Genomic DNA, 16026 nt, shown 5'->3' with positions numbered 1-16026 from the left:
CCCGGTGAGCTATGATCGTGCCACTGCACTCCAGCCTGCGTGACAGAGTGAGACCCTGTCTCTAAAAGAAATAAAAATAAAATTTCACGCATCATATTTTCTGTACTTTTATATAAAGTAAAAAATATATATGATTGTACATATACAATATATCTACAAATGACTCTCTGAAGAACACGCATGAAAGTGTTTGTTATTTCTTAATTTTTAATTGACAAATAATATTTATATATATGTATGGGCTACAATGTAATGTTTTGAGGTATGTATAATTGTGTAATGATTAAATCAAGCTAATTATATCCATCACTAGTGCTTGTGGTTGGGAGCAATCCTTTGACTTTAAATTCTTTTTTTTTTTTTTTTTTTTTTTGTTTTGAGACAGAGTCTCACTTTGTTGCCTGGGCTACAGTGAGTGCCGTGGCGTCAGCCTAGCTCACAGCAACCTCAAACTCCTGGGCTTAAGCGATCCTACTGCCTCAGCCTCCCGAGTAGCTGGGACTACAGGCATGCGCCCCCTTGCCCAGCTAATTTTTTCTATATATATTTTTAGTTGTCCAGATAATTTTTATTTCTATTTTTAGTAGAGATGGGATCTCGCTCAGGCTGGTCTCAAACTCCTGACCTCGAGCGATCCACCCGCCTCGGCCTCCCAGAGAGCTAGGATTACAGGCGTGAGCCACCGCTCCCGGCTAAACTTTTTATCACTGTATATAAGATATTTTTCACGGGTCATGCTTTACTTTCCTAATTTATAAAAATAACAGTGAAAACACTTATGTTTTATTTAACCTATTTTTGCTTTTGGTTAGAACTACAGGTTGTTTTAGGACATGGTTTTGGAAGACTTGTCTTTTAAAGTCAATTCAAAAACTTACATCCTGCTGTGTGTTGGGGAGTACTAAGCTGATATCCTGCTGACCAGGTGAGCACTTAGTAGCAGTGTACATAAGCACATGTCTGTGGGATCCATGCAAAGGTCGGGGGCCTGTTTGAAGGTAGTTTGTGCTCAATATCATTCTCCACGTCCTGGGAAAAGAACTAGGGATACTGATATAAGCCTCTTACATTGATAAAATCATCTAATACTTACAAAAACCTTTGGAGACAGGTAACATTAGTTTGCCATTTTATAAAAAATGAAACTGGGGCACAGAGAGGTTGTCTGTCATATAATTGCTACTCAGACATAAGAACTCACTGTAATGTGGAAAGTCAGGAATATTACACAGGTAAAGATAGCTCTTATTGCCAGTCTACTTGGGTGCATGTACACAAGGCACCTTGCACATAGAGCCAGTAAGGGTGTATGTAACTAACTTTATGAGATATAAGCAACATGAAAAACATAATGTTTAATAAATACATAAATATAATTTAAGTTACTATTTTATTATATTTTAATGTCTATAAGTTTAAACATTAAAATTTAAACCATAATGCTAGACATTTAGTATCTTTAATACGCACTCTCAGAAAAGCAACTGAGATTACAAGAGTGTCTATCCTCTAGTTAATTACATCCTGGGAAGATCTGTCATATAATCTAAGTTTTTGTGATGTCAAAGTCCATAGGTTTCAACTATGTACACCTTGCTTTTCTGTCTTCATGCCTTGATAATGCTGTTGCCCTTGTTGTTCATTTCATAAGTTGCAAATTTGTAAATTTAGAATTTTCTAAATTCTCTCTCATGTCAAGATCTAGCTCATTTCATATTCCTTGAAATCTGTAGAGCACACTGATATTTTCCCATCCTGGAACTTATATCATACATGCATTGTTTCATATGTGCTCATTCTGTCTCCCTCATTATGGATAGGGAACTTCCTTACACACCACACATTCTCAGACATGTTATTAAACTAGTAAATTACTGTATAGGATACCAATGTCCCCTGTATCATTAAATTCAATAATCACTGCTCGTTTCTCATTTTATGAAATCCAGTAGCAACATTTAACCCAGTTTTCATGGACGTACTCTCCTAACATGACCAAGATTCTCAAATTAATATCTCCAGCCCACAATTCTTTTTTGAGGTTAAGACCTGGAAATCAAAATTCTTTCATGCCATTGCCACCTGAATGACTAATAGGTCTCTCAAATGAACAAGTCTAAAGATGTACTCTTGGTTCTGCCCCCGTTTCCAAACCTACTCTCTCACAACACTTGCTAGCTCAGCTGATGAAACATTTGATCTCTGTATCTCATACCCCATATCCAGTCTATTAGGAAATCCTACTGGCTCAACCTTCACATATATCCCAAATTCAACCACTTCTAGTCACTCTAGAGCTGTCACCTAGTTCCAAGCTGCCATCCTCTTTCACCTGGATTATTTTAGTTGCCTCTCACCTAGTCTCCCTGCCTTTATCTCGGTATCCCCTGCTCCAATATTTGATCCTAATTGGTGTTCTCTCTTGATTCCATTGAATATGGTAACACTTTGTGCTACTGTGTTGGTCTTAAGTCATCTGTGACGAGGGACGTGCCGTGCCTTGCATCAGTCGAACCACTTTTCCTTATCCTCAGTCTGGTCTTTTATCTATCAGCCCTCCTAGTGGTGTGTGGAAGAGAGATTTGACATGAACAAGAAAAGAATTACTCACATTTTCCTGTATACTTTGTTCATCAGATTTGTCTCTGTGATCATTATTAAGAGAGTATCTTTGAGAGAGTCATTGGAAGCCAGTATTCGTGGGAAGCCCAATAAAAAATAAAGCATTATGATCAATGAAGGAAAATAGCATTAAATAAATAGAACTAAGGAATTGCAGAGTCATTATTTCAACATAAGCAGGATCTGAAGAGAACAAGATTAACCTGAATACAAAGACAGATGCCTGGACACCAGAAGACTCTCCATGTGCTCTGATTGGACACCATACAAATACCTAGGTGCCTCCTTTCTGCTCACAGTTCTGCATCTCCATCAGTAAGTCACTACATCTGACACTGACTCATTACTCTTCAGTCAAATTGTTTATTTTTTTACATCGAACAGATTATGTAAAGAGACCTACAGTAAAAAATGTTAGGCTGACTCTGCACAGCCCAGGAGAGGTCTTAATTTTAGAGATAATAATTTTGTGATGAATTAATACCCACCCATCCCTTCCTTCCCAATGACAAAACACTTTTTCACATGAATTGGTAAGCCAATTCTATAATGTACATGGATGTGGGCCTGTGTTGAATACCAGCCTTTGGTAATTGGAGACTGTGAGAAGCGTAGAGATGGAAGACTAGATCCAGTGGATATCAGAACATTTCTTAAGGCTCCAGTTTGTAAAAGTTTTGGTAAGGGCTGAGTAATAAAGAATTATAAGTAACAGAAGAAGTTACCCAGAAATTGAGACATCTATGTTTGGAAACCTAGTATAAATTTTGCAACTTAATAGATGATGAAAATGGAATTTTAATCTGTAGAATGAGTAGAATATTGGATAAATTCTGGAAGAGCAAATTAATATGCCCCTACCTCTTCTTTCTTCTCCTTGGCTCTAGCTCTCTCTGTCTCTTTTTCTTTTCTGACTTAAGTTTAAAAATAATTAAGTGTATTTTTTTCACAATGATGCAAAAATAATATTTCATCTGTTATCTGCCCTACTTTGTCTTTTTTTGCATCTGTTTTATTTTTATTATTTTTTTCTTTTTGTATTTTACAATATTATGTGGCACAAACATTTTGGTTACATAAATTGCTCTAGTACCCTTTGAGTGAAAGGTATAAGTGTGCTCATCCCTTAATAGTGTGCATTGTACCCATTAGGTGTGAATTTACCCATCTCCCCCTCTTTCCTCCCTCCTGCATTATTTCTGATAAATGCTATTTCCATATGTGCACATAAGTGTTGAACGATTAGTTCCAATTTAATAGTGAGTACATATGCTGTTTGTTTTTTCCATTGTTGTGATACTTCACTTTAGAACAATGGACTCCAGTTCCATCCAGGATAATACAAGAGGTATGAGTTCATCATTTTTATGGCTAAGTAGTACTCCATGGCATACATATACCACATTTTATTAATCCACTCATGTATTGATGGACACTTGGGTTGTTTCCACATCTTTACAATTGCAAATTGTGCTGCTATAAACATTCCACTGCAGGTGTCTTTTTACAGAAAAAAATAATAAGCCAAGAAAAGCATAGAATGAAGTAGAAGATGCTAACTGTGCCTTGAAGTGAGAACCAGGATCCCAGAATGAATTCTGAAGTCTTGTTGCTGAATAATATTTTCAAAATATCACCCTGACTAGGACTGTGGTCCACATAAGGTGATTCTTCTGTGTCAAGACACACATATACAATCTCAGTTAAAAAAACATAACACTTTTGTCTTAATTCCACAGACAATTGAAGTGATGGTGTTTCTGGGCCTTAAATCACTTCAATTTTGCCTTTTTCTGTGGGATGTAAATAGACATATAAATAGGTAGGATAAAATGTTTGAAGACTGTATATAGCAACAAATTGTTTGGTGTGGTTCCTGGGCTTGATGAGCTAAGTTCAAGTTGCCCTTCAGGTTTCAGTCTCAATGCTACATTTTTCTTAAACAAACATGATATATCTTCTTCTCAAATAAAATAAATAGAAAAAAATCATTTAACGTCTACGAATGGTAATTTTAGTTTTAAAGTCTTGGAATCTCAAGATCAGTCTGAGAGGACAAAATAAAATTTTGATTAACCTATGAATCTTTGCATACTTATACATAAACTGTTCTCCTTAAATAAGCACTCATTGCTACCCTAGTCCCAAGACAATGGGTGTTGTCCTTATGGATTCATACTGTCCTATCCCAAAACTAAGCTCTTTTATTTGATAATTACAATTGCCCGAATTTTCCAAAGAAACACTACATATTCCATCACAGTATACACAGTGTCCTAGTCCTGAACATGCAGGAAAATGAAAGCATCTTCAAAAAGAAACCCAGGAGAACTTAAAAAAGCAAAAAAGAAAAGAAAATCCTCTAATTCCTCAGAGACATAAAAGTTTTCCAAACACTTGAGCAAGACAATCCACATAAAATTGGGTTTGGAAAATCATACTCAGGGGAAATTTCCAAACCTTGGAGGAAGCTGAGAAGCAACTCTACAGGTTCATAACCTCTCAGGGAAATGTCTTTAAATTGCAATGGGAAACCAAGGATGAAACTTTTGTTTATTTTTCCTTAAACCATGTAGAAGATGGCACTTGGTAAGCAGCAGGGGACATTCTCTACCTCCTCTGGCAGGGATGCTCTTCCTGTCTCTCTTATATGTAGAAGGAAGCGTTGGAAACAGCCTTCACTTTTTGGCCAGCCACCAAATGGACTTTTTCCATGGAGAATGGGAGATGACCATCACCAGAATTTTCAATGAACTGATAAATGGTGAGATTTATAATTCACATTTTTGCATTTTCAGAGAGGATTTCAACTTGTGATGCAATGCTTCAAAGTGTGCGTGTTGTGGTCTGGCTGTAAAGTGTAATGCAATCCATGAGCCTATCACTTAAGAACCGTGCACACTTGGGCTAGTTACATAACCTTTCTGGCTCTTAGACTGCTCATACTTAAGGAGGATAATAACGTTACCAAGCTGAAAGGATGTGAAAACAAATCAAATAATACATGTGGAGTCCATAGAACAGCACTTGATACAGAATGTGAGCAATAAACAGCAGCTGTTAGAATGCAAATCCCTGTTTGCTTAATGGGGGAGGGTGGTAGGAGCTCCTAATTACTTCAAGTCTAATGACATTAGACCTATCTTCAGCCTTTCATATTCAAGTTAAATCTGAATAGCTTAGAAATGCTACAAGTGCATATTTATTCTTTCTAAAATATTCTCATTTATCATTTATCCTCTGATGCTTTCACCATCCTGATGTTTAAGATGAAAAAGCAGAATTTTGGGAGGCTGTTTAAAGAACACTGAGGTAATATGGTAAATTCAAGTGCTGTAATTTACAGAGTTATTGATATAGAATATAGCAGAGTGGGCTCCAGTTTGATTTAGGTTAGTAAAAAAGTATTAGTTCAGTATTTTTTTATGGCTGGGGAGTACTGCATAGTATATACATATACCACATTTTATTAATCCACTCATGTACTGATGTGCATTTGGGCTGTTTCCACATCTTTGAGATTGTGAATTATGGTCCTATAAACATTCAGGTGCCAGTGTCTTGTAACCAAAACATTTGTACCCCCATATTACTCTGAGATCAAAAAAAAATACATCATTTACTATTTCCACAATGACACCCTAACAAACGGCACAGGGAAGGACATCAAGGGTAAGAAATCATGCCTCTAATCACACAGTGGAGTCTTCTGATTTTAACTTTGTCCACTTTATTTTCCTATGCACATTTGACATGTCACAAATAGCATTAAGCTCCTCCCTCAGCATTATTTAGGAAAATTTAAATTGCTTTAGCACTATTTGTCATGCCTTTGGCTCTTCCTTAAAATGAGCTAAATCACTAAGACAATGAGAAAAAAGAAGTCCATGCATCCATCAGCAAGGATACCAGTGGAACAGAGAAAGTTTTTTATTTCCAAATTCCAGAAAGAGTAAGAGTATAAAAGTTGAGAGATTTAGGTAAATTTATAGAGCAACACTGAGGGCAGAGAAAAGGATCTGAAATTCTGAAACTGGAGAACATATTTATCAGGTTTCCAGGGAAAGGAATGTGTTTTCCTAGACAGGCAAGGAACAAATCTTTTCTTGCTGAAAACTAATCCTGGATCAAAAATATGGTGGATTTAAGTAATTTAACAGGGAGGGTAATTACAAATAAGATTTTAATTTATTCTTTTTCTTTGTAATAACATTATTTATTTGAAAAAAGTATGCAAATGTGACTGATATGCACACATATGTACATAAATGTATCTGAAGTTTACTGTTTGAAATAGAACTACAAAGCATTACTTTTAATGACCACCTTGCTACTAATACCTCTTATCATTCTGAATGTTATGTATATTTCAAACTTGAAACAGAAAATCCATTACTTTTATAATGAATGATGCCAATTGGTGGCTGCCAATTTGAACATGTAAGTACTTATAGAAAGGTCACCCCTGCTCTGAAATGCTTGCTGAAAAAGAAAATCCCACTCCTTTCCCTGTTGATCCAGTGGAGCCAGAGGTTCTGTGTTCAAATCCCACATCCAGCATCTGTTGTTTGCTTGAACTTAACTTCTTTAAGCATGAGCTTCCCTCCAATCAAACAGGGACAATAGGACTATCACAGACTGTGTTCTAGGCAGTGGGTCCTGAGCCCCACCTTACTACACTTACTCACCATGACAACACTCTCATATAGGCATTATTTTTGTAAACTTCTATTCTCATTGTTAAATGACAGATTAAAAATAAACTCAACAATTAGAAATATTTGTTATGTATTAAGTGTACAGACTGACATTTTCCCCAGATCATTCTCTTTTATGAGGAATGAATTAATTCATTTAAAGACACCACACAGTTCAGACTTCCAAAGAAATATCTGAGGAATAGCCATGATTTTCAAGAAACTTTTATAATGCAAATTATTTTGTCTTCTATTTGTAGATGAGGCAGTTTGCAGATTTGGGTGGCATGCTGATCACTCATGCTCGCATTTCATGCCCATGGCAGGCATGGCCAATAAATTACAGTCCTCCTTTCTTCATAACTTAGAGGTGGCTTCAGAATCCTTCTCAGTAATTCACTCTGGGAGCCACTATAAAATGATCAAAGCTGTCATTTGAGATGAAAACTATTCCTCTTCTCTACCACATGTGGAAGCTTACCTTTCCCCCGTTTCAAGCTCAGCCTCTTTTAAAGTAGTGTTATAGTTATTTATCTACATCCCAATTCTGTCTGTCCTGTCACTACTACTTCAACAATTTTGAGTTTTGTGTTCTCAGTGACAACACAAGCACTAGTGGTAATTTTGAATATGGATGCTCTAACTAGTTGATGACTATAATACTATAAATTGAACTGAAGCAAGTTTTTCTTTATCATAATTGCAGATTCTACATGCTGATCACTGTTGGCAGTGTCACCTTTTCCTTGGAAATCATGCAAAACCAAAGCTTTGTTACTGAGTTTGTCCTCCTGGGGCTTTCACAGAATCCAAATGTTCAGAAAATATTATTTGTTGTATTTTTGTTTGTCTACATTGCAACAGTTGGGGGCAACATGCTAATTGTAGTAACCATCCTCAACAGCCCTGCACTACTGGGGTCCCCCATGTACTTCTTCTTGGCTTTCCTGTCCTTCCTAGATGCATGCTTCTCCTCCGTCTTCACCCCGAAGATGGTCGTGGACTCCCTCTATGAGAGCAAAACCATCTCCTTTGAAGGCTGTATGACGCAGCTTTTTACTGAACACTTCCTAAGTGGGGCAGAGTTGATTGTCCTCACAGCCATGGCCTATGATCGGTATGTGGCCATTTGCAAGCCTTTGTATTACTCTTCCATCATGAACCGCAGGTTCTGTGGCATTCTGATTGGGGTAGCCTGGACAGGGGGCTTCCTGCATTCCATGATACAAATTCTCTTTACTTTTCAGTTGCCTTTCTGTGGTCCCAATGTCATTGATCACTTCTGTTGTGACTTTCAGCCATTACTGGATCTTGCCTGCACCAACACTCATGTCTTTGGCCTTTTTGTGGTGCTCAACAGTGGGGTTTTCTGTATCATAACCTTCTCCTTGTTGCTTGTCTCCTATGGTGTCATCTTGTTCTCCCTGAGAACTCATAGTTCCGAAGGGCGGAGAAAAGCTCTGTCTACCTGTGGATCTCACATTGCTGTTGTGGTTTTGTTCTTTGTCCCGTGCATATTTGTCTATGCACGACCTCCATCTGCTTTCTCCTCTGACAAAATGGTGGCAGTAGTTTATGGCATCCTAGCCCCCTTGCTCAATCCTCTGATTTATACCTTTAGGAATAAGGAGGTAAAAAATTCCATGAGGAAAGTATGGAAGAGATTACTAATGGTTTCTGATGCAAAATGAATTATTAAAATTTTTTTATAAAATCAAGGTTAAGAGTACCAAAGTTAAAATTGTTGTGGACAAACTTTATGGACTATACATTCTATAGAAAAAGGTAACATAATGTTATAACAAAAAGCATTAATGGGGGCTCAGAAAATTTTATTTTCACCCTCTGATTATTCATCAATTCTGAATTGGCAGCCCAGTATCCACATATGTAAATAAGGGCATTCAAGTGTATATTTACTTAGAATGTAATAATCAAAATTTTCAGCCACATATCCATTATTTCAGCCTTTCTTTTATCAGTGCTCAACTCTAACAATTCTTTAACCCCATCACAACCTACAAACCATTGCTCCTGTCAACTTTTTACATGACCCCAGGTATACACCTCCTAAGAAACTGTGTAAAATAGTTCTCTGTGTCTCAATTATTCCTCCTCCAGGTATGTGCATGTCTTGCCCTCTCACTTCCTTTGGTTGATTATTCAAATGTATCTTCTCAGTAATGCATTTTCCGACTACCTCACAATATAGCAAATCTCATCCACTCACTTTTTGTTATTCCTATTCCTACATTTCTGTTTAATTTTTACCTTTCACACATATCATTACCTAGCATGTCATACAGTTTATTCATTTTATTTATTGTTTATACACTAGAAACTAATATATACAGGGTTAGGATTTTTATCGTTCTCAAAAACTTTACTGTGGGATCTTAAAGTCAGATGATTAAGAAAAAAAATAAAACTATTGTTAAATCGCCAGTGCCTAAAATGGTGTCTGGCACATAGTAAATGGTCAATATATATAAGTTGAATTAATAATTGAACAATAATAAAAATATATAAATGGGCTTCTGCTCCTGGGTACGATGCAATAACTCGGGCCAAAAATACTCTTGCCGTGAACAACTAGAAACACCAGATACAGTATGGGAATGACTTCTATGAGATCTGGAGACCTACTGAGAAAAATGAAATTAAAAGGTATAAGATTAGAGACACAAGATCTTCAATAAAGTGAGTTGAATTTTGTGGCCACTTTTATCCTGGGAACATGTCTTGATTCTTGGCAGGGGTCCGAGGTGGAGAGTCTGGGCTTTGCTCAGGTGGAGGGTCCCTGCTGGAGGTGGGGTGGAGGAAGAGACACCAACAGAGCTTTTGGGGGAAATTTGGAGAGCCTGAATCAGGCAGTACTTTTTCCCCAGTTTTAGGGGCTGTATAGGATTGTTATGGTTTGAATTCTATCCCCCCAAAATGCCGAAGTCCTAACCCCCAGTATCTGTGAATTTGACCTTATTTGGAAATAAAGTCTTTGCAGATGATCGAGTTAAAATGAGGTTATTAGGGTGAATCCTAATACAGCATAACTGTGTTGTCATAAAAATGGGAAACAGAAAAACATGCACACGGGGAGAATGTCACATGTAGAGGGAGGCAGAGAGACTGGGAGATTCATCTACAAGCTAAAGAATTTCAAAATTGCCAGAAAGTCATCAGAACCTAGGAGAGAGGAAAGGAACAGATTTCCCCTCGTAGTCCCCAGAAGGAAGCATATAATCAAATCAAATAATAAAAAGCAGAAGGCAAAGAACCACAATATGAAAATGAGGAGAACATAAATAAAGCCAAAACCTGCTTCTTTGAATAGATAAAACTGATACATACCCACGATTGTGGTAGTAGTTACACGTGTGTATACATTTGTCAAAACTCCCCTGCTATACATTTTAAAATGCCACATTTTATTGTATGTAAATTATACCTTAAGAGATGCATTTAAAATAAAAAGATGTAAAAACAGCCTTTATTTTCTTTTCTTTCCCTTTTTCTCTTTTCCCTTCTGCCCTTTACTGACTTACTGATTTCAGAATACATTGGAAATTACAGAAGTTTTATTAGTTGTTTTCATTGTAACTACTGATAATGTATTTTATCAATATCATTAGTATTAATAATAATTATTGATTATTAATAATTTATTTTTCTGATTATTAAATATTATATTTAACAGTAATATTTTCCAGAATAGGAAATTAAGAGAAGTTAAGAAACTTGCCTAAAGTCATAGAAATACAAATGATGGATTTACAATTCAATTGTATTTGTATTATTATCTATTTGAGTCTTTATCTGGGCCATTCAAAAAGGTTTGGCCAAAAGTAGAAATCTTTTTGTAACTTTCAGTAGTCTACACCTGGATGTGACTCTGAGGGCATGCCTGAGGGAGCAGCTGGTCACTGTAGTGAGAGGTGTCCCTTAGCATAGGCAGGAGGGAAGTCAGGCTCTGAGGACAGAATCTGCCTGTTGACAGCCTTGCTTGGGATTAATTGGCCCCTGGTTTACTGTGGTCTTAGATTAACTGTGCCAAATACCTCACTGAGCAAATCCTTCAAGGTTGGGTGGGAAGGGATGTGGTCTTTCTCCCTCTGGAGGCTGGGCCTTTGTGAACTTTTATGAAATCTCTGTAAATATTTGACAGAGAAAACATACATGTCTAATTCACATGTTCTGCCATAGAATATTTTTTAGATTAATAGAGCTGTTTGGTTTTATAGGGATGTTTCTACACAGAATAGTGGAATATTTTCTTTTTCTTTTAGAATGTTCTAGAGGCAAAAGTAAGAAACTTTCTCCTGGTATTTCAGACTCATTTAGAGTCTAACTCGGGTCTCTTTAGGAAAGGTTGGCTGTCTGTGGAATATCTCCTCTCCCCATAGCTTCTCCAGCAGAGTGGACAAGACTAAAGTAAAATTGACACCTTGTAGACACACTGCAGATGATTATCTTCTGAGTAAATTGAATTGAAAAAGAGAAAGCTGTGAGCTTTGTATCAGATGTCATCATTTTTTTTTTTTACAAGAAAAAAAGGTACATTTTCAAGCCCAACCAAACTATTTCTTCTCTCTTTCCTCCAACTCAGGAGAACTTCACCCTGTGAAGGATGGAAAAATATGGGGAATAGCAAAGTTGAAGTCCTTCTCTCAGGTGTAATGGGATCATTTTTATATTCCCATAACATAGAACATAATTTATTTTGCACAATATTTGGTACTCATCAAATTATAGATAACATGTCTCCCACAATTCAGTGGAAGAAAATTAATATCATTTTGGGTGAGATAACTCAGTGAATTTTCATTGTGATAATTATTAGCCTGGAACAAAGTTCCAGGCTAAAATTTCATAAATGCCAATATTTAAAATAGTCAATTCTAGATTTTTTTTGCAGGTATATTTTGCTTTAATATCAGGTTTGATGATTGAAATGTCTGTATGTGATTCCTGAAAAAGTCCTTTTTTAATTTTTTAATTTCAGAATATTATGTGGGTACAAACATTTTGGTTACATATAATGCCTTTGCCTCACCCAAGCCAGAGCTACAAGAGTGCTCTTTCCCTATACAGTGTGTTCTACATCCATTAGTTGTTTGGTTACCCACCCCCAACCCCAGCCCCACCCCCAATTGACCAGCATCCAATGAATATTACTACCTTTTTGATAAAGGCCATTCTCACTGGACATAGGTGATATCTCATTGTCGTTTTGACTTGCATTTCCCTCATGATTAGAGATATTGAGCACTGTTTTATATGTATGCTGGCCATTATTCCATCTTCTTCTGAAAAATTTCTGTTCATGCACATTGGCCATTTATTTATGAGGTTGTTTGATTTTTTCTTGTTGATTTTCTTAAGTTCTGTATAGATTCTTGTTGTCAGCCCTTTATCAGATGTGTAGAAAGCAAATATTTTTCTCCCATTCTGTAGGTTGCCTATTCACTCTAAAGACTGTTTCCTTGGCTATGCAGAATTCGATCAGATCCCACTTGTTTACTTTTGTTGCTGCTGTGATTGCTTTGGGGGTATTCTTCATAAATTCTTTACATAGGCTGATGTCTAAAAGAGTCTTCCCCACATTTTCTTCCAGAATTTTTAAGGTTTCAAGCCTTAGGTTTAAGTCTGTTATCCTACGTGAGTTGATTTTTGTGAAAGATGAGAGGATGGGATCCAGGTTCAATCTTCTGTAAGTGGTTATCCAGTTTTCCCAGCAACACTTATTGAATAGAGACTATTTCCCCAATGTATACTTTTGTCTGCTTTGTTGAACATTAGATGACAATATGAGAATGGTTTTATATCTGGGATCTCCATCCTATTCCAAAGGTCTATATCTCTGTTCTTGTGCCAGTACCATGCTCTTATGGTCACTATATGCTTATAGTAAAGATCAAAGTCTGGCAGACTGATGCTTTCCAACTTTTTCTAGGCAACAGCAGGTGCATCAAGTAACCCCTCCCATCAGGAGCAGCCTCCCAAGCATGGTGCAAGAGCCCTGAATAACATATTAGCAACTCCTCCTAGTGGCAGATCAAGCAACCATAGAAACACACACATATAGGCTGGTGGGCAGCAGCTGGGATCTACCTTGCTCCTACCACCACTTTAAGGGGGAATAGGGTCCAAGTAACCCTTGGGAGTGGCAAGATTCTTCCTAAATATTGGGGCATTAGTATTGCTCACCCGGGGACATAAAACCAACAGAGAGGCATCAGATTACCTCAATAACTCGCTCCTCCACACAATCTACAACCAATGACAGAGAGGGTAACTGCAAAGCTCAACACAATGCCCTCCATCTCAAGCTATTAGATGGCAGTGGAGTTATACACACAGGTGTGACTCACCACATGGGAGCTTAAGCTGGGGGACCAAATTCACTAATCTCCACTGGCAAGAGATGAAGACAACAGATTAGAGGTATCCCAACTTGGCAAAATACTTCTAAGGCAATATAAGACCAGAGTGCCTCTTCCCACCACTGTTAAGGAATGTCCCTTGGGGGCTTGAAGTTAAGGGCACAAACCAATCCTATAATTTGTATCAGATGTCATCACTTTTTTCTTTTTACAAGAAAAAAAGGTACATTTTCAAGCCCAACCAAACTATTTCTTCTCTCTTTCCTCCAACTCAGGAGAACTTCACCCTGTGAAGGATGGAAAAATATGGGGAATAGCAAAGTTGAAGTCCTTCCCTCAGGTGTAATGGGATTGTTTTTATATTCCCATAACATAGAACATAATTTATTTTGCACAATATTTGGTACTCATCAAATTATAGATAACATGTCTCCCACAATTCAGTGGAAGAAAATTAATATCACATTTTGGGTGAGATAACTCAGTGAATTTTCATTGTGATAATTATTAGCTCATATGTACAAATTTCTCAATCAATTACCCTGATGAGGAAGAACCAGAGAAAGAACACAGGGAATATGAAAAAACAGAGAGAAAAGTCACCCCCAAAAGAAATCATGAGACCGTCAAAATCAGATACTAATTTAAATGAAATGATTAAATTGCTGGAGGAAGAATTCCAAATATGGATTTTAAGGAAACTCAATGGAATTGAAGAGAAAATAGAAACCCAACACAAAGAAACCAAAAGAACAATACAGGAAATGAATGAAAAAATTCTCTAAAGAAATTGAAATATTATGAAAAAAAGAAACAGAAATCTTGGAAATGAAGGATGCATTCAAGGAACTTCAAAACACAATGGAAAGCCTTAAGAATAGAATGGATAATGCAGAGCAGAGAATCTCAGAGCATAAAGATAAATGCCTATGTGCTAAACAAATCAGATGAAAAAAAAGAACACACAAGACAGAGACAAGAGCAGAACATACAAGAAATGTGGTATTATGTAAAGAAACCAAATATAAGAATCATAGGAATCCTGGATAGAGAAGAAGAAAATATACAAGGGCTGGAAAATCTATTTCTTGGAATACTAGAGAAAATATGCATGGCCTGGCAAGAAACCTAGATATTCAGATAGGAGAAGCACATAGAACTCCTGGGACACTCAAGGTGAAGAGGCGAACACCAAGTCACATAATTATCAGACTGGCCAAAGTAAACACGAAAGAGGAAATCCTTTACACAGTAAGACAAAAATAACACATAACCTACAAAGGAAAACCTATCAGACTAACTGCAGACTTCTCAAATGAAACCCTACAAGCCACAAGGGACTGGAAACCCATCTTCAATCTTCTTAAACACTTAAGTATTTTAAAGTTATTGTCCAGGAGGAGAATCTAGAAATATAGGATGCACTGGGAGGAACATGTGGGAGAGAGGTCTCACTTCTCTGGGGCATGATTCCTCAATGGATTTAATTTGGAATAAACAGTATGAACAACTCAGTGAAGTATTTCACTGTTTATTGTTAAGTGCCCATTAATGTCTTTCCTTACCTGGGAGATTTCTCCTTGGGTATTAATGTTACCATCAAGTTATAAAATATTAATAAAAGCCATTACCTTACTAGACATGAATCATATTAAAGCTGTCATGAAAATGCTTTAGAAATATCCAAAACAAAGCTCATTTTTCAGATTTTCCAGTTTTGTGCACTATTGACTAAAAATAGTATAAAAGTTTTGTTCAAATTATTTAGATTGGTGAAATTTTAAGTTTGTTTAATTCTTGGTACATATTCCTGGCAGCTTTCAAATTTGATGATTCATCTATCATATCAACTGTTTATTCTCAAAGGTAACTCCAGATAATTCCATAATCCAAACTCTAACATGTTTATGAAAGTTGAAGAAGATGGTCACTCTTTGTGCAGGTAAAAAGAGATATATCCCTGTGTGACAAGGCATTTACAGCTTTGGTGACTGAGTGTGCCCTTTTCTTTTCTTCACAGTCACATCTGGATTGATATGGTAGCAATTCTGACTTGTCTGTTATCAAAAGAAGCTGTCATCTTCTAGGACCTAAGATAAAATTGCAGAAGCCTGGATTTGTAACAAGCGACCGATGATGAATTATAAAACCCAGGTAACATATTTCTAAAAACTCTTCACTGCTATTATAATACTAGCAAAATGGCTTACTTTGGATGATTTATGTATATTTCTTCAGAAGATTTTATCATTTGCTCTCAAATGTTTTTTGCCAGAATCTCCAAGAAAAAAACAGACAGCACATACATTTCCTTCACTTTATACAAT

The 16026-nt window shown here is 36.7% G+C and overlaps 1 protein-coding gene across 1 annotated transcript; it reads left to right on the top strand.

Moving 5' to 3' along the window:
• The first annotated feature begins 8074 nt into the window (after positions 1 to 8074).
• LOC123641799 (olfactory receptor 4C15-like) lies at positions 8075 to 9010 on the top strand. The gene has a single exon (XM_045556734.1). The coding sequence runs from the start codon at positions 8075 to 8077 to the stop codon at positions 9008 to 9010; it is 936 nt and encodes a 311-aa protein (XP_045412690.1).
• The last annotated feature ends 7016 nt before the right edge of the window (positions 9011 to 16026 follow it).

This window comes from Lemur catta, chromosome 7 (assembly GCF_020740605.2).
Source record: "Lemur catta isolate mLemCat1 chromosome 7, mLemCat1.pri, whole genome shotgun sequence".
NCBI classification, from domain to species: Eukaryota; Metazoa; Chordata; class Mammalia; order Primates; family Lemuridae; genus Lemur; species Lemur catta.
The sequence above is the reverse complement of the archived record's forward strand: the minus strand, read 5'-3'. Positions and strand labels throughout refer to the sequence as shown.